This window comes from Leishmania martiniquensis, chromosome 26 (assembly GCF_017916325.1).
Source record: "Leishmania martiniquensis isolate LSCM1 chromosome 26, whole genome shotgun sequence".
NCBI classification, from domain to species: domain Eukaryota; phylum Euglenozoa; class Kinetoplastea; order Trypanosomatida; family Trypanosomatidae; genus Leishmania; species Leishmania martiniquensis.
Window position 1 is genome coordinate 617,785 of NC_090161.1, and position 17,216 is coordinate 635,000.

General features: G+C 58.4%; 7 protein-coding genes across 7 annotated transcripts in view; all 7 read left to right on the forward strand.

Annotated features, from left to right (window-relative positions):
- Positions 1 to 767: 767 nt before the first annotated feature.
- LSCM1_04180 (uncharacterized protein) lies at positions 768 to 3,845 on the forward strand (the record flags this gene model as incomplete). Its single annotated transcript, XM_067321700.1, has 1 exon — positions 768 to 3,845. The coding sequence occupies one exon, from the start codon at positions 768 to 770 to the stop codon at positions 3,843 to 3,845; it is 3,078 nt and encodes a 1,025-aa protein (XP_067177931.1).
- Positions 3,846 to 6,047: 2,202 nt separating this feature from the next.
- LSCM1_04181 (uncharacterized protein) lies at positions 6,048 to 8,057 on the forward strand (the record flags this gene model as incomplete). Its single annotated transcript, XM_067321701.1, has 1 exon — positions 6,048 to 8,057. The coding sequence occupies one exon, from the start codon at positions 6,048 to 6,050 to the stop codon at positions 8,055 to 8,057; it is 2,010 nt and encodes a 669-aa protein (XP_067177932.1).
- A 1,068-nt stretch (positions 8,058 to 9,125) lies between these two features.
- On the forward strand, positions 9,126 to 10,679 carry LSCM1_04182 (uncharacterized protein; the record flags this gene model as incomplete). Its single annotated transcript, XM_067321702.1, has 1 exon — positions 9,126 to 10,679. One exon carries the CDS (start codon positions 9,126 to 9,128, stop codon positions 10,677 to 10,679), a length of 1,554 nt encoding a protein of 517 aa, XP_067177933.1.
- A 705-nt stretch (positions 10,680 to 11,384) lies between these two features.
- On the forward strand, positions 11,385 to 12,800 carry LSCM1_04183 (uncharacterized protein; the record flags this gene model as incomplete). The annotated part of the gene is made up of 1 exon (XM_067321703.1): positions 11,385 to 12,800. One exon carries the CDS (start codon positions 11,385 to 11,387, stop codon positions 12,798 to 12,800), a length of 1,416 nt encoding a protein of 471 aa, XP_067177934.1.
- Positions 12,801 to 13,769: 969 nt separating this feature from the next.
- LSCM1_04184 (uncharacterized protein) lies at positions 13,770 to 14,117 on the forward strand (the record flags this gene model as incomplete). Its single annotated transcript, XM_067321704.1, has 1 exon — positions 13,770 to 14,117. One exon carries the CDS (start codon positions 13,770 to 13,772, stop codon positions 14,115 to 14,117), a length of 348 nt encoding a protein of 115 aa, XP_067177935.1.
- Positions 14,118 to 14,986: 869 nt separating this feature from the next.
- Positions 14,987 to 16,114, forward strand: LSCM1_04185 (uncharacterized protein; the record flags this gene model as incomplete). Its single annotated transcript, XM_067321705.1, has 1 exon — positions 14,987 to 16,114. The coding sequence occupies one exon, from the start codon at positions 14,987 to 14,989 to the stop codon at positions 16,112 to 16,114; it is 1,128 nt and encodes a 375-aa protein (XP_067177936.1).
- A 783-nt stretch (positions 16,115 to 16,897) lies between these two features.
- Positions 16,898 to 17,216, forward strand: part of LSCM1_04186 (uncharacterized protein) — a gene marked incomplete at both ends in the record, with an annotated part of 645 nt that continues 326 nt past the window's right edge. Inside the window, one exon of the mRNA XM_067321706.1 lies at positions 16,898 to 17,216. This exon is cut by the window's right edge and continues 326 nt beyond it. Coding sequence (XP_067177937.1) covers positions 16,898 to 17,216 — 319 coding nt within the window.

The following is a 17,216-nucleotide window of genomic DNA, read 5'->3' on the forward strand; positions in this document are numbered from 1 at the left end:
ACCGTCGATGTGCGACTCTTTTTAGTGCCAGTAGACACACCTGCCCCAGCAAAGGTCGAGCGCGGGCTTGAGGCCCGCTTTTCACTCGCCTCAAAGGATGCTGAATGAACCGTGCGCAATTGTGCTTGCGTACGGGTCAGGCGTGTTCTGGTTCGAGCGCTCGCTCGATGTGGAACGCAGTTGGCGGGTGCACCCTCATGACTTCAGTCTTCTGGCGCCCACAATATTCGACGAGAGCCGGAGCTCATACTGGCAACTGAAGCAGCCTTCTTGCCATGCCGCGCCAAGCCACTTGGACCCTCACTGAGGGCCCGGCCTCCCAGTATCGCTGCTCTCTCTCTCTCGAGGCTCGTAAAGGATTAGCTGTCGCCTTCGACTGCCCCTCTCACTTTCACTCTACCCTCTCTCACATTCTTTCCTCATCTGTATGCCTTTGAGTTTGTTGTCTGTGCCCCTTTCTCGTGAGCAGTGCGTGGCTCAAAACGAGAAACAAAAGAAAAATAAAGGACTGTGGAGCTGCTTTTTTTATATATCTTGTAAACGCCATTACTGCTTCGTGTTGTTGCCTTTTATTTTACCTTTATGGTGCCATTTCACGTGTCTTCTCTCGTCCTTCGATTCTTCTTTCCTCTTCTGCTGCCCTCCACTGCTCTCCACCTGAGAAGGAAAGGGTTGTTTCAAAGAGAAGAAAAGAGCTATTTCGTCCAAACGAACCGACAAGAAAGATAACAGGAAGAAAAAAAAGAGCACACGCGCCGGCCTCGAGGATGCTAGCGCATCCCATCCTCGCCTCCGAGGATGACGAGGATTACGTAATTCGGGTTATCTTCGGCCTACCGGCCATCCTTGAGGCGTACTTCAGCGCAGTCGAGACCATTTGCGCGGAGCCGTCCCCGCCGCCAGAGCTCAAAACTCGCGCAGATATTTTGCACCTTACGATTCAGCAGCGCCTCCTTGTACTTGGACGCGTGCCTCCAGGCACATTTCGGCATTTCGACGAAGTGTCCGACACGGAGACGGAGGACAGAGAGCTTCCTAAACTCATAGATCAGCTGCGCCATGTCTTCCTCGAGAACAAGGTGGACATTGGACCACAGGCGCTCCTGTGGCGCAAGCGGTCTCTATCGCTGGCGAAGGAATGCGCAGATCATATGAACCGGTGCCGCGTTCGATTTTCTTGGGGCAGGAAGGCGCGGCGTGAGCTAGCCACGTTCGGCTCGGCGCCGTACGCATTCAGCATGGTTTCCTTCGGTCTCATAGTCATCTTTGCTTGCAGTGCTCTTGTCGTCCTACCAGCCGTTCAGGCTCCACTGGCTAGTGGGCTGGCTGTCGGCTGTGTCGCCTGTGTGCTTCTTGTCCTCGCAGCGCTCCTCGTATCCTTCAATTGCTTCACAGCCGTGCGCTCCTTGCACATTTTATACTCACAGCTCTTCCACGAGTACTTGATCGCGGGCGGGTCACCGTCCGATATCCTACTGAACTTTTACCAAGAGCCGTCCTTCAATCCGCGGGGAAAGGACGGGTCGCGGGAGGGTGGGGCGAAACGGCTGGAGATAGGTCGGGAGACCAAGACAGGCTACTACACCATCCCGTACGGCGCCGAAAACACAATTGGGTACATCGAGGGTAAGCAGCTGAACGCGCAAGTGGTGATGATCGCCTTCGACAGCAACTACCAGATTACGTGGTGGAATAACGCAGCGGAGGTGATGACGGGCTTCTTGCAGGATGGGTGCATCGGGAAGCCTCTGAACGAGCTTGTCCAGTGCTTCAACGGCGAGGATGTGTGTTCCCTCATCAAGCACACACGTCGCGGAAATCCTCTCAAGATCAAGCTGCGCTCCCTCACCGCCGCCCCAACGACGCTCAGCACCGTGGTGGCCCCGATTCTGAACTGCGACAGCAAGCCGATAGGAAATGTGCTGATCTGTGCTAACTCACTCGATAACCTGCGAGAGTACCGCATTTACGTTCACAACTATCAAGTCAGCGAGACGATCGGGGCCTTGTCTTTCTTGTCGGAGCGCTCTTCTCTATCCCACGAGGACTCTACCCTCGTCAACTCCCTGAGCCGCTTTGTCAAGAATGGACTGGCAAACCACGTGGAGACCCTCGCGCGGGAGATGGAGTCTGACTGGGACTGGACAAGCGTCGAGCAGCTGCTGGGTCGCGCCTTGGGTCAGCGGATCGGAATGCATGAGGTGATTGTGGACCCACTGTTTCCCCCTACGCTCTGCGTCAACCCAGATGTGGCCAAGACGTTTGGGACCGTGGTAGGGCTGGCCAATGGCCGCTGTACGGTCACTCTGCAGATGCTCAACTTGACAGGTAACGTCTTTTCCCTGGCCGTGACCGTGCTTCTGGGCCCCAAGTGCCGACCGTGGGATCAGGCGCAGCTGGAACAACAGCTGGAGCAGCTGTTGTGCAGCACCGCAGGCAGCGTTTACCTCCTAGAGGAGCGCGTGGTACTGCATTTTCCGTGTCAAGTGGCGCCGATCTTGGACGACGGCGACGAGGGCGATGCCAACCCTACCTCCGACCAGGCGCTGCAGATTACGCAGGCCAGGGCCATCATCAACTGCACGGTGAACGTGGTCACCGCGATTACGAACATGGTTGATCAGCACAACCTGTCTCTTATCCTGCTCAAGACTATGTTTGTTTCTCTCGCCAGCGTGCGAGAGCGTAGTGACCTCGAGCAGCGCTTGTCTGCCCGCCCGTGCGATGTGGATGTGATTATTTGCGATAGCGAGTGGCTCAGCTCCTCCCGGGATATCCTCATGAATAATGACCATGGCGCTATCGTGATCCCGCTGATCGATGCCGAAGTACCAGTTCCAGCCGATGTGCAGTACGCGATTCGCATGCCGCTAGTGCGACGGGACGTGCAGCAGCTCATCTTGGAGGTCGGCAAGGCGGTGTCCATGAAGAAGAACGCCATTTCCGCCCGCGAGGAGCGTGAGCGAATCCTCACATTGCGACAAGACTCCCCGTGGACGCGCGGCAAGCTACTGGGGCGTGGATCGTACGGCGCCGTGTACGAGGCCACTAGTGATCTCACCGGCGGCAAGATGGCGGTGAAGATGTTCTACTTCTCGCACAACGTAGAGTCGTCGATTAGTACGTTGCTGAACGAGATCTCCATCATGTGCAGTCTAAATCATCCCAACATTGTGCACTACTTTCACTGCGAGCGCAAGGACAACAACGTAAGCTTGTTCATGGAGCTGTGCGAGGCCTCTCTAACAGACATCATTGTAGGACGGCGTCAAAAGCCCGCCCACCTGTCCGTCGTGCAGATCATTCGACAGGTCCTGACCGCCATTGCGTACCTTCACAGCCGAGGCATCGCCCATCGGGATGTCAAGCCCCAGAACATTCTCCTCAAGGGCGAGACGGTGAAGCTGACCGATTTCGGTACTGCAATTCAGGGAGACGCGGGCAAAGAGGTGCGAGGCACCTTCCGGTACATGGCTCCGGAGGTCTACAAAGGTGACCCTCACTCACTGAGCTGCGACATATGGTCCATTGGCTGCCTTGTATGCGAGCTGTTCGCATGCCCGACCCCTTTCATGGAGCACTCATCACTGCTGGGCGAGATGACATCCACGGAGATGTACCTGACCAAGGTACCACAAAACACGGCCTTGATCGACTTTTTGGAAAAGTGCTTCCAACTTGATCCTGAGCGGCGCTGGGGTGCTGGTGATCTTCTCATGCATCCTCTTCTTTCTGGCAATGCGCCGACGTCGTCTCTGGTGAAGCTGGAGACGATTTTCGACTCGAAGCATGCCAATCCTCTCGACCCGTCTAGCTACTCCGCGTTTTCCTTACGATCTGCGTAGGCCCGAAAGAGAACGGGAGGACAAAGTGGCTGAAGGACCAAGCGCCACATGGTCCCTGGCCAGTTCTTATGGCACGCGCGCGCACTGCTTCCGTAGTTGGAAGCATGCCAACGTGTCGGGTTGTGTCCCTCTTTTTCGTTTTTTTTGTTTTCTGCTAATCACAAGGCTTTTCTCCCCAACCAGAGGGGGATGAATCGGAGGCGGGTGGCGATGGCACCTAAAACCCCTCAAGCTTTTTCTTCCTCTTTTCGTGGCTGGCTTGCGTGGGCGCTCATACTGCGCCTGGGGGAGGGTTTCTATTGACAAGATTGTGTGACGGCGACAGAAAAGGAATGCAGTGCGCAGCGCTCCGCTTCCTCGCCGCCTCCTATGCGTTGGAGTGCATAGGTTCACCGTTTTTTTGTTCTCTGCTCTTTTCCCCCTCCCCCCTCTTCTTACGCCCTTTCCCTCTTTTTTTTTTTCCTCCATAGGTTTGCGTGTTCAGCCCCCTCTGGCGCCTACTAAGCAGCGCATATCCAAAGAACGAACGATGAAAGGCCAGAAAAGCTCGTCGGGTGCATAGCCCGATTCGACGACAGACAGCTCGTCCCACTCGACCCGGACTCCTCCGCCAGTGCAACAGAGAGAGAGAGATGAACTTTTTGTTGTTTGCGGATATATTTGCGAGCTTGCCTGCTGTGCAACGGGCATTTTGTAAAAGGTGAGGGCTTGACTGGTACTCTCTCGTTTGGCATTTGCTACCTCTTTCTCTACACCCTGTCGACCATCTTCTACCTTCCTCCCTCTCCTGATCTACTATCACAGCTAGTGCGCAAATGTTTCGATCATGTTGCTATAGGCCTCATAACCATCTCGCACGCCAACAGAGGAGGGGATACGGACAACGCACGCATACAGATGTGTACCTCTCTGACCCCAATGCCCAAAGAGAAGTTGCGCATTAGACAATGCGGAGAAAAACGCACTGGGCTGCTCATGCCGATGCGAGACACTACCGGCAGCTTCCATACAGTCTCGCTCACAGAGAATGGGTGGCGAACAGCTGTGGCGAGACCGAAAAAAGGGGCCAAAAACACGATGCATGAGAAGCAGTGACGTAGGTGGCCAAGGGCAGGCAGGTCGAAGGAATTGCCGCACCCTCCATGTTGCCGCTCAGCGCTTTCCCCCTTCCTCGTCTTTGTCGAAAAACCGGGGAGAAAACGGTACGGACTCGGTAGAGGTAGGCCTCGTGCGAGCATGAAAAAAAAAGCGTGTATACGAAACGAGCAGAGCACAGGCGCATGAGGAGTGTGTGTGCATGTGCGTGTGACTGCCGGCGGCCGCGTCTTTTTTTCTCTCACTTCGGTGCCTTTGTTGGCTTGACGACAAGAGTAAGGGGAATGCACGTCTCCGTGCCCGCCATTTCAGGGGGTCCCCACATCCCACGCTGTGCGGTGAAGCCAAGGCACCCCCCTTTCCCCCATCTCCATATCCCCGCCAAATGCCGAACCATCGCTGGCGGTCACCGAGTTCAGCGCCGACGACGTCGGGGGAACCAAAGCGATGCACCGCCACTGATGCAGGGGGTCGGGTTCTGGGTGGCGTTGCTCCGGAGCGGCCTGCGATAGCAAACACGTTTGTATCACTGCTAGGATAAACAAAGTGTCGAGTCGAGTACATCTCACCCAGCTCTCAAACGTTCCTTGGTCTGGGGAACCTGAGGCACCCCGAGAGGGAACACACCACGTGGGGGCGTGAATAAAGAGCGCGGGTGTGAGGCAACGAGCGGTGCGTGTGAGTGTGGGAAGAGAGTCGCAGGCAGGGACCGAGCTCAGATGACGGACTCGATGTTGCTGCATCGTGTGTGTCTACGGTTGCCTCGCGCCACCTCTCCCGGGCTCTGACGGGCCAGGCCGGGTAGGATTTGTGCTGCATGGCAGCGAATGGACGTGCTTTGGCTTCTTTTCTCTCTCACGACCCCTCACCGCAGCCTCTCTCGCTCGGCTTTTTTTGCGTATTCTCTTTGGCTCTCTCCTTTTTCGTGCCTCCCCTGCCCCCCCTTTCCGCCATGCGTCCCCGTGTATATATACACACACGAATGCATACATACATGCACCTACACGTACGCACAAGATGACGCCGTCGCAAGCAGGCAGACTCCGACACAGACACAGTGTGCGGCGGTGACGGAGGGAAAGAGACGAGGATCACACGCTGCGAACGATGCGCGGCGCTTTCGGCGCATCTCGCTTACTGCGCTTCCCCTTGCCGCCCAAGGACGTAGAGGCGCTTCTCCAGTCTGTACTGCAACACCACAGTGCCGCGGAGAGATCTCCTTTGGATGCCCCGGCAGTCATCATACCACCCGGACAAGGAAATGCCCGTGTGCTCCCACCGTTTGGTCTTCACTCCTGCCTGCGGCGAAATCCAGAAAACAGCACGATAAGCCTGAGAGCGCGCGAGCGAGCAGGCGGTACTTCTGCGGTTGGTGGTGACGTCCCAAAAGAGCCTCCGGGACTTGCAGGAGTTCTGTCAACGTCGCCGCGTCCGCAGCAACCGGAGCTCTGCGCACAAGCGGGGCAGAGCGAGTCGGCCGATGCGCCGGTTGCGCAAGAGTACTTCACTTTGAAGACTGTACGTGCAAACCCGATGATCAGTTTTCCGGAGATCTTGATGCAGTGGGAGCACTTCGTCGCCCTTGACAGTGGGCAGGGCGCGGGCTTTGTTTCAGCACGCCATAACTGCTCTGAGGCAGGGTTACTCAACCTCAAGCTACAAGACAATGTGCTTGCCTCACTAGCGGCCATGTGTGGCACCCCAGTGTCCATAGGCAGGGTCCCGAGGCGTGTCGCCGACGTCCTCAAGTCCGAGTGGCGGGCCAGGGACATGCAGCAAGCGTCGAACGACACTGGCGCTTTTGGTGCACCCCTCCTGCACCGTACACCAAAGTCGCCGATGTGCTACACACTTCTGCACTTCTCTGCTGAGTTGGGCGATGTGGCGTATGTGCAGGCGCTTTTGACCCACTATCCGTCTGGTTTTCCACTCCGGTGGCTCTCCTCTCCGATGCGTGCCGCCCTAGCCTACCCGGCTTTTACAATGCATGACCGCGAAGAAGCAGCCAGAGGCATGAGCTTCCAGCCTCTTCCAGCGCTGCCTGCGCCACCTCCAGCCATGCCGTCCGAGTTGGGAACAGACGTTTACGCTTGCGCAGATGCAGATCTGTGCTCATTCCAATGGGTGGCGGAGCACTGCCCGGATCACACGGGGATGTATCCATGCCACCTGGCTGCCGCTCGCGGGAATGTTCAGTACCTGGATTACCTTGTCAGTCTCCTCGGCGCGGCGGCGGTGCTGAAGGGGCAGCTCTGCTCGCCGCCTGCGTCACCACTCAACATGTGGGGCTCCCTTCGCTATCTTACGCGTTTGAGCGCAGCGCAGTGTGCCTTGGCGTTTCATCAGGTGGAAGTGCTGGAGTGGATCGAGGTGGTACATCCGTTTGCATTGGATGAAATGAATAGCAAGACGCTGGTGCACGCCTTGGTGGCGGCCGCGATACACAAGGACGACCTTACTGGGGCGTTTTCGTTTCTCCGGACGCGCGCGATGGAGCCGCTATGCATGCTCGACACAGTGTCTACGTCCGCCAGAGCATCTCGAGACAAAGCGGCGGTGTCAACACCGTCTCATAGGGTTCGTAGCCCTGAGCTCGAGGAGGCAGGGATATTTCACATGGTATTCGCAGCTGCAGAGGCTGGTAATGTCGGTGTGCTTCACTGGTTTGATAGCGCGTTGGGCGACATGGACCTGCGGCGGCTGTGTGACCAACGTGGCGCGACAGTATTGCATCATTGTGCAAGATGCTCATGTGCAGCGGCAATGGCGACGCTGCTTTCGATCGCCACTCCCATCTCTGGCACGGACTCGCTGCAAAGTCAAGGCGAAGCACCACGGTCTCCGCCCCGCTGGACTCCTCTCGATCCGGCATGGATAGACGTGGAGGACGGAGAAGGTCGCACCCCTGCTGTGTGGTGCGTGGTGAACCGATCGAAAAAGGGAGGTGCGGTGGAAATGCTGGAGGTGTTGCGCAACGCCGGCTCCGACTGGCCGCGCCGCCAGTACAATGGCCTCTCACTCTTTGAGATTGCGGCACAGCGACATTCACGCCACTCGAAGCTGATGCGCTACCTCAAGCAACATGTTCAAATACCCCTGCTAAGCCAAGGACGCTGATGGGTTGCGGTGTTGTTTCTCTTTTCCCTCACGAACATCGGGTAGACCGCGTTTTTTTCTTCTTCCCCCACCTGCTACGCGCAGGCGCCACGAGTGCCTCATGAGGGATGGCGGCTGGACTGTACGAGGGCACCTAACGCCAAGGTGCGGGTGCTTGCGATGGCTACTATGTGGAGAGGAACGAATCTGCTTTGTTCTGCTTCTAAAGGCTTTCAGCATTTTTTTTGCGTGCCGGTCGCCTCAGGGCACACACACACATATATATATATAGGCAAGCATATACTCAGCCACCTGCACGCACGCATGATGCCCCTAGGGGTGTGCATTGGCGTGGAGAAACAACAAGGGAAGGAGAGAGAGACGCAGGTCATCAGCATCAGATAGGGATTTCGCACCCTCCCCCCTTTTTGCTGGTTCACGTTCTTCCCACGTCTTCCGTCTTCTCCTGTACCTGTTGGGCTCTCACGCGCCTGATCGTCCCAAGCGAGGAAGAAGGAGCGGAACGAAAAGGGACGCGAAAAAGTGCGCCACCGAGTGGTGGTCCACTGCCGTGTCCCCCTCACTCGGTCTTGCAGTCACCTCACATCCGTGAAAAAACAATCACCTCCTCTCTTAACAGTCACCTCGACGGCTTCTACGTATACGTGCATGAAAATCTTCTGCCCCTTTAGTTTTGTGAAGGGCGGCTGTGAATTACGCCTCGAGGCAGCATCGATTAGATTGGCGAGGTGACGAGGCTCTCGCTCAGTTGGCGCTGCGTTACACCCGGAGGGGAGAGGGGAGGGAAAGAAAACCCATATCGTCTCTTTGAAGCGTAGGAAGGAAGAGGGCAGCGCCCGGCGGGACGCTGCGGCTGCACCGTACACACTCACCTCACACACACACACCAAACTGCCTCGATAAAGCAGTGGGCGCCTGGCGGCTCTTCTCGTGACCATTCACACCGGAGACCACCCGACACCACGGTTGCAGTGGGATTTGCCCTCCGCTACCACGCACGGGTCGGCGCTGCATTTCGTGTAGCCTTCATCGCCTCTTTGTGAAGCGGTGCTCATCTGCCCGGGGCTGATGGCGTCGAAGGAAGCAGTGGAGTCCGCAAAGGAGTTTTGCGGGCCGGTGCTGTATGCCGCGAGCGCCAAGCATGCACGCATCGCCCTCGCCGACGTCTCACCGAGCGCTGATGGACTTCGACTGCTCGCCTCAAATGGGAACTGGTCAGAAGTGCTGGCGCTGGCTGAGCGGCTTGAAACAGAGGCGGCGGCCAAAGCCTGCCGTCACCCGCGCAAGTATGTCGGAGTGCCGCGAAGTGCATCTCCGGCAGATTCCACGCTACGAGTGAGCCCAGAGTGCACCGAGGAGGGACTGTCGACTACGCAGTCGCCCCTAGTGGCTGGCGTGACTGCCGCCACCAGCTCAGTCTCGAGGCTCTCCGCAGACGCTGCGGCGCGCAGTGCGCGTCTTCCCTATGTGCTGGTGCAGGTAACCGCTAATCTGAAGATGAGACGCATCGCTGCCGCCAAGAAGGTTATTGAAGCGCTGGGAGACATTGAGGGGGAGGGGTTCCGCGACCCCGTCACGTGTGAGAGCTTCGCTCCATTTTCTCTGCGTCTGGTGGCAGCCTTTCTTCCGCTCTATCTCGGGGCGCCGATGGAGGCTCAGAAGAAGCTGTACGCATTGCTGGAGGACTGCCTCAGGCATGAGCGGCAGTGTGACACGGCCAGCAATGATGACACACCCATCCCCGCTCTTGGCGGAGATGGCGCCGTGAAGGAATCAGCGGCCTCTGTGGCACTGCAGCGTACCTGGACACAGCGAGTGTTGCGTGTGCAGCGCGCCCTGCTGCACGTACACATTCATTTGAACCAGCAGTCTTTGGCGCATAGTCTGGTGGAGCAGGTGCTGCGCTCCGAGGAGATTTGGCACCACAAGTTTCATGACCTTTCCGATGGGCTCTACCAGCTTCGCCATGCCCTTGCGCTGCAGCAGGCCTTTTGCTTTGCCCTTCACGTCGGGGACGCCGCGCATGCACAGGCAACGCACGCTGCGATACAAAAGATTGCCGCCGTTGAACGCTCGGAAAGTAGCACAGAAGGGGCGTCGTCGAATGGGCTGTCCAACTCGAGCCTCTGCAAACTAGTCGTGCTTACCTGCGACGCATTCACTGCGGTGTTCAAGGGCGAGTACAGGAAAGCGCTGCGGCTCTTCCACGACGTGATCGAGGCGTCTACCCACATGAAGGAGCTCTTGCGCACCTCTGCAGATGGTTCCGATACAGACGTGAGTTTGTCTCGGGCCTCTGACGGCTTCATCAGCGAGAGCGCTCTACGCCGCTGGGTGCTTCAAGACATTTGTGCAAACGCGCAGGTGTCGTACGCAACGTGCCAGGCGTACTGCAGTGACGCCGACCCTGCCACACTCATGTCTAGCCTGTGCACAACGCTGGAAGGGTACGCCAAGGCAGAACCGCAGGTGCTGTGTAACTCCGACGCGTTTGTGGAGAGTCTCGTGCGATTCTACACCCTCTCCGGCGATCGCGAGGCCAGTCTGAACCGGCTGGCGGATTTGTTGGAGGTTTTTCGCTGTGAGCGCAGGTCGCTGCCGAGCCTAGAGGCGCTGGTGTAGGGGAGGGTGCGTCAGTGCTCGAGAACTGCAGCAATCCTCCGCAAAACGCTTCTCCCTGGCGACCCTCGCAGACCTCTTCGCTAACAGGAAGTGGAGTCGAAACGCAGCGTGTCTGCAAGACGTGGGCCGGAAATGCTCACCCTCACCTGCCGCTTATTTCACCCCTCTCGAGAGGCGTCTCGCAGACGTCACGGATTCTCGCGGGTGTCTCCGCGCGATGTGAGAGTAATGGCGCACGGCTTCCGTGACCCTATGCCCACTCTTTTTGCCGCCGGAGACGAGCTTGCACAGCCCTTCTGTCCTGCGAAGTTTTATCGCTCTTCTGGTGTGCTGACGCTTAGCGTCATTCTCTTTGTGAAACACTCAAGCTCACCAACGCTGTCATGGATGACTGCGGAAGGGGTAAGCGAGGCCGCTGGAAAACCCATGACACGGCTGCCGCGACTCGCGAAACGGCGGAAAGGACTCACAATTTGCCCCCCCCCCCTTCGTGCGCGAAGGTGGTCTCTGAGTCTGGCTGGCACCCTCGCACCCTGCCGATTGCCACTAAGAAAAAAAAAGAGAGAAAGAGGGGGGGAGCAGCGAAGGAAGCTGCCGTCAATTCTCTCTCTTTGCCTGTTGCCTCCTCTGCTTGTTTTCCTTCACTTTTTTTCCACCAGTTAATCGGTCAAGCGCCTCGTCCTGTCAGATTTCGGCTCTGCGTCGATGCTACGCCCGTCGCGGCCACTGCGCCGTTCTATCAATGAGCAGTGGACGGAGAGCAGCAGCAGTCAGCGCGCCAAGGGGTTCCTGGCGTCGCGACGCGTAAGCTGTCGCTCCCATGCGGCCTCAAACTCGTCTGGAAGTTGCGCTGCTGCGGCACCGGCTGGGCCGGCCGCAGACCCGAACGCAGAGGCGTTCTCTGCCGTGCCGCTGATCTCGGTGGGCCCCTGCACCGGCGAAGTATACAATGAAAGCGACCTGTGTGAGGTGCACCTGGTACAGCGGCTGACATCCTCTTTTCCTGCCATTGCTGCGGACATTGTGGATGCTGCTGCTGCTGCTGCTGATGACAAGAGCGCAGGAAGCTACGTGCATGAGCTCTCCACGCACACGCCTTCGCCACTGAAAGTCGAGACCCCGCACTACACGTGTCTGAACGCTTTGCTGGACAGTGCTGACAGGCGACCGCGCATCCCGAAATCAGGCCAGCGACTCTTCACCTCGGCTGAGGTATCGGTTTTGCGTAGCGAGGCCCGGCAGGCGTACATGCGCAGGCGCAGGATGGAGGAGCGGAAGGGGCTCATGGCTGCGGAGGCGGAGGCACGCTCGCTGCTGACCGATGCCGCGCTGGATCAGATCGCAGGGGTGCGGGCACGTCAGACGGAGGAGCGTGAATCGCTAATGCGAGCGGCGTCAACCGCAGCGCTTCCGGTGCAGTATCTGGAGCAGCGCATTCGCCATCGCATTATTGAGGAGGACCTGAAGCGCGATGAGCACCTTCGCCAGGAGGGCCGCGACGCATGGAGACTGCAGGTGCAGCTCTCCAAAGCAGCTTCCGAGGGCTTGAGCGTGCGTGAGGTGGAGCGGCGAGCGGCCACCTATCGCTTTAGCGCGGCTGTCACCTTCATCATAGTGCAAGAGATCGAGCTGCGCAAGTGTGTGGAGGCCGAGTCAGCGAAGTGCTGGGAGACGCTGGCGCAGGAAGAGGCACAGGGCAGGGCAGACGCTGAGCAGCGCGCACTGGTGCGATTCCTCAACAGCCCTGAGCAGCTTGCCCTCGCGGCGGCACGCGAGCGGCGAGAACGGAAACGGGCGCTCCGCACAGCTAAGCTGCTGAAGCTCTTTCAAGAGCAGCAAGAGGGCTTCGTGAATGGGTGCCGGCATGGAACAGGGGGGCTGTCGCTCTTCGTGGGCGAAGCGCCCAAGAAGGCATGTACACGTTGCCGTGTCAAGTGGGATGAGAATCTTGGCTACTATGTGTCCATGGATCGCACCGTGAAGATTCACTCGCCTCCGTCGCCGATAACCTCGGCGGCGGGAGCGGGGGCCAAGCCGGCGCCACCTGCTGCGAAGCGGCCCGCAGCAGAGGCATCCAAGCACGTTAGCGTGTTGCCGCCACTCAAGGAAACGTTAAAATAGACATATTCCCCCGAGCGCTCGCAGGAAGGCGAGATCGTGTGTGTCTGTCTGTCTGCCTGCAAAGGGGGCTATTGCACGCACCTGTGATAGTTCTCTCTTGAAACTTTGCCGGCGAGAGTGTGTGTTGATGTACCTCTCTCTTGCCGACGTCCTCTGCTCTCCGAGCGACCATTCTGTGCCGCTGTCGACTCCGCCTTCTCATCGTCGATTTCGCTTTCTCTATCTTTCATGCACTGGCCGAAGTCCCCGTCCGTCCGTCCGTCCCTCAGATGTACATCGCACAACTCCCCCCCTCTGTGCATTTATGTTCACGGCATCATACAATGCTCTTTGTTTTGCTCTCTGCATTCTTACAGAATCGGCGTGCCTTCTTCATCTACTGCCGCCCACCCGTCACTCGCTCAGTGGGCGATGCGCTACATGGCATCAGAGGTTGACAGCTACGAAGCATCTCGTAGTCGTTGACGTCCACCAACTGCCATGGGCGACGGCAGAGGTGACTGAGAGAGAACCTGCCAAAGGTACCAGCAATAGCCGCGACGCAGAGGTCTGCCCAAGGGGGTCCTTTGGTGCCTTTTCACCCTCCTTTCCTGCTTCGTCAGCTCTCCTGCTCTTCGCTATCCTCGCCTTGTGGATGGTAGTCACAGCTATCCTCGCGTGTCTTCTCGTGTGACTCGTGATCCAGCCGGCCTACTACCTTTATTCATCATGGTCAATCACCCTCTCCCCTTCTCTGCCGCCCCTCCCCCCTCGTCGCCGAGTGTGCCTTGCTGTGATCGTCGCAAGGACGACAGCTCCCCGTTTTCCCCTTGCCACCACACGAAGAAGAGCGTACCCCCCCCCACACACGCACGTACGCTGCACTGCACAGAGATCGGCTGTCTTTCACTCCGCACGTTTTTTCTGCTACTCGCTGCACTCCCGACCCCCTTGTTCACTCGGTAGGGGCAGCACAGGGAGGTAAGAATTATGAGCCACTACGACAAGATCATCGAGGAAGATAAGCTCTACCTGGAGAAGGTGGGCATGCACAGCATCCTTCGGCAGTTTGCCATCGACGCCATGGAGAGCCGCCCGGCTAATATCTATGAGTACATGATGACGTGGGCTACCAGGAGGCGGATGTCGTCGACTGGGTTTCCAAAGGTAACAGACGACAAGTGTGAGGTAGGGGGGTACCCGGCAGAGAAGGAAGGTGCTGCCGCGAAGGCGCAGGCGGACGAGCGCCCAGCTGCCAGCGCCGACGAGACGCACCGTTTCTCATCGAACAAGAGTTCGCCGAGGCGCTCTGGCGTCGAAGCGTGCCAGTGCCACTGAGGAGAAGCCTTCCTCGCCCATGGTAGCAGCCGAGTTGGAGGGGGCGATGGGAGAGGGGGTGCTGTCGCGGGGGTGGCGATAAGCGACTGAGGTGATGCTGGCATCGCGTCTGCGCGTCTGTGTATGTCTAGGCGCGTTTCTTTGGCCATACCGAGCTTGTACATGTACGTTAGCAAGCAAAAAATAGCGGCACTTTCTGCAATGGCGGCATGCGGCACAAGAAGGAGCGGCGAGCATCTGGCGGAAAGGGGTTAAACCGTCCTCTGCGGTGTCTCTTCTATGTAGCTTCCTTCTGAAGAGCATGCACACTATCAGCGGATGCGGGCCCCGTCGCTTCAGCGGTGATGTGTCTGTGTGCTTGGGCGTGAGCTGTTTTTGTCTGCTGCGATGCACACGCAGCACTGCGCCCTTGCCATGGAAGAGGCGAGCATGCTTTGTTCGGAAAGATAGCAAAAGTGGTGACTAGCTTGCGTCGTGACAGCGTGATGAGGTGGCGATGGGGATGATGGCGTCAAGCTCCGCATATCAGCTCACCTCGTCGAGGTGATGAACTATCCGCGGCCTCCTGCTGGGATGCCCTACCCTTGCCGAATGAAGCGCCTGGGCAGCACTTTGGGCGTTGTTGCTGTGCTTGTCTCCTACGCCGACCCACCCAACTGCCTCCTTCTCCTTCCCCATCCGTCCTGCGTGGGTGCCTCACCTGCACTCTTGTCCCCCCCTCTCTCTCTCAGTCCGATGCTCACAAACGGCTCATCTCGCTCCGAATCACGCCACATTTCTCTTTCTGGGCCGTACCGACGAGGACCGAAGTACACGGGGAGAGGCACCTCGGCGGCACTGGTTAGCAGCGCCCCCCCTCCCCCCAAGCCATGCCCACTGATACTTTTTCCGCTCGTGAGGCCCTTGGCGTGCCGCCCGTCAGGGCAGAAGAGAAACTGCCGCGTTCTTTGGCGTCTACTCCAAAGGCGGCGGCGGGGTCGAGAGTGGGGGAGGGGGCTGAACCATCCGTGGAGTGCGCCGCAGCAACATCAAAGCAGCTGAAGGCGACCCTGCTCGAGGCCGGTGTCAAGCCGGTGCCTCATTATGCGCGTCGCCGTCCACGATGCTGCACTGACGCCGGTGGAGCTCTGCTGACCCCGAGATCAGAGCGCAGCTTTTGCGCTCGTCAAGGCTGCACACCCGACACAGAGGAGTCGGCAAGCTGGCCGACAATCGGCATTGGGGTGCAAGAGCTCGCTAGTGGAGCTGCGCATGGAGCAGCTGCGAATTCTGGCGCGGGGGACGCAGGGATGCCGTCGGTTTCGGGGCAAAGCTTGCAGGACGCCACACCGCACCGTGGCAACAGCGATCTCGGTAACGCTTCTGTGCCCACTCTGGCAGTCGGCACGACCGATTGCATCAGATGCGCAGAAGTTTCCCCAGTGACAGCGGCCGAAATCTGGGTGCCGACGCAGTTCACCACGGCTGCTGGGCGAGCTATATGCGTGCGAGAGAGGCGACTCTTGACGGTCGACTCACCCTACTGGAAGCTCCTCCGCTTCGACCCGGCGAGAGAGGCGATTGTGGCACCGCCTGACTTGTCTATCGGCGAATGTGGCTGCGACGATGGTGACTCTCGGGAGCTCTTCGACATAATGCTTTCTGCAAAGCGCGAAACGGAGCAGCTGCCCTGTGACGCTGCTGCGGAGCTTGGCGGTGCTATCGGCCAGTCATTGTACGAGGGCTCCGCTCGCACCGTGCCACCGTTGACATCCACAAGTGCTGGTTATGTGTTGCCGTATCCCTGTGTGCGGCGTCAACGTGCTGCGTCCTGCCCAGAGCGCGTTGTCGGCTCGCCTCCTTATTCCTCGATAGGCGAGGGCACGGTCTACTCATTGCCGCCCTTCTCGGGCTTTTGTGCCGCTGATGGACGTCCTTTCTACTGCCGCTGCTCGTATGCCTCTGCTGAGCGTCAAGGCCGCCAACAAAGCCGGGCTGACTATGCCGAGGGGGCTTGACAAAGCTTGACATGGTTATGCTCGGCTGAAGGCGCGCAATTCTCTCGGACGCAATTTTTTTGTGTGCGTGTGTACATAAGAGTGAGTGCAGCCTTTCGCTGTGCACTGCTGCAGTCTTTTCTTATCCTCTGTCTGTCTGCTGCTACCTGCTCCTGGCGCGCCGTTCGTGAATGTGCCCATGGATTACACGCCCATGCCTACACTCACCAACCCATCGGCTCCTTGGTCGGACGGGCGCCAAAAAAGTGCGGTGGTGAAATAAAGCGGTCAAGTGGGGATCGTGCCTCACCTCGCTTGGGATGAGTGGGCGAGAGACGAGCTGACCGGAATGCATCTCGGCTGCGGGCCTCTTCAGTTTGAACCGCGAGTCTATGAAGAACAAACGATGAACGAGTATGCATCGGGTGTGGAGGTGCAGCGACGGAGAGGAAAACAAGCGATGGCGGCGTCTTTCTCTTCGTCTCGATGTCCCCCCACCCTCCACGCGCGGAAACCGCCTTTAGCCCTTCTCCGCCCGATCCGTTCTTCGTTTTCGTCTCTCCTCCTTCCCCGACTTGACCGCTCCTTCCTCCCCCCGACGCACTCCCTCGTCCGCCATGGCGTTCGCTGCATCCCCCTGGACGGCCCCCCTTTTCTTCAAAAAAGTTGGCTGTGCTGCACCCTTTTTTCTTTCGGGCTTGCCCTCGCGGCCTTCCTTGTAGCTATCCTTCCCTTCGCTTTTGTTGGTGCGTGTGCCCATCTCGCTGCAACGCACCTCGTTGAGTGCAAGCGCACGCCGTGCCGATGGGATCGACCCCCGTTGAAGCTGCGTCGGCAGCGGTCCCTTTGCACAGTTCTGACGCACTTGATGCTCTGCAGGAGCTGCTCACAAACTTTGTGATGGACAGCATGTACGATAGACCGAACGACATCCTCGAGTACATGGTCTTGTGGGCTCGCCGGCAGCTGCTTCAGGAGCAGGAGGGGAGCGAGACTGTGACAGTTGCGGCCAGGAAGGCGTCGTGCTTGTCCATTACTCCCACTAATGGCGCTGCTTCGATACAGGCAGCCGTCTTCTCGGAGACCCCCGATGGGGAAGAACCGGGGGTGGATGTGGAGGCGG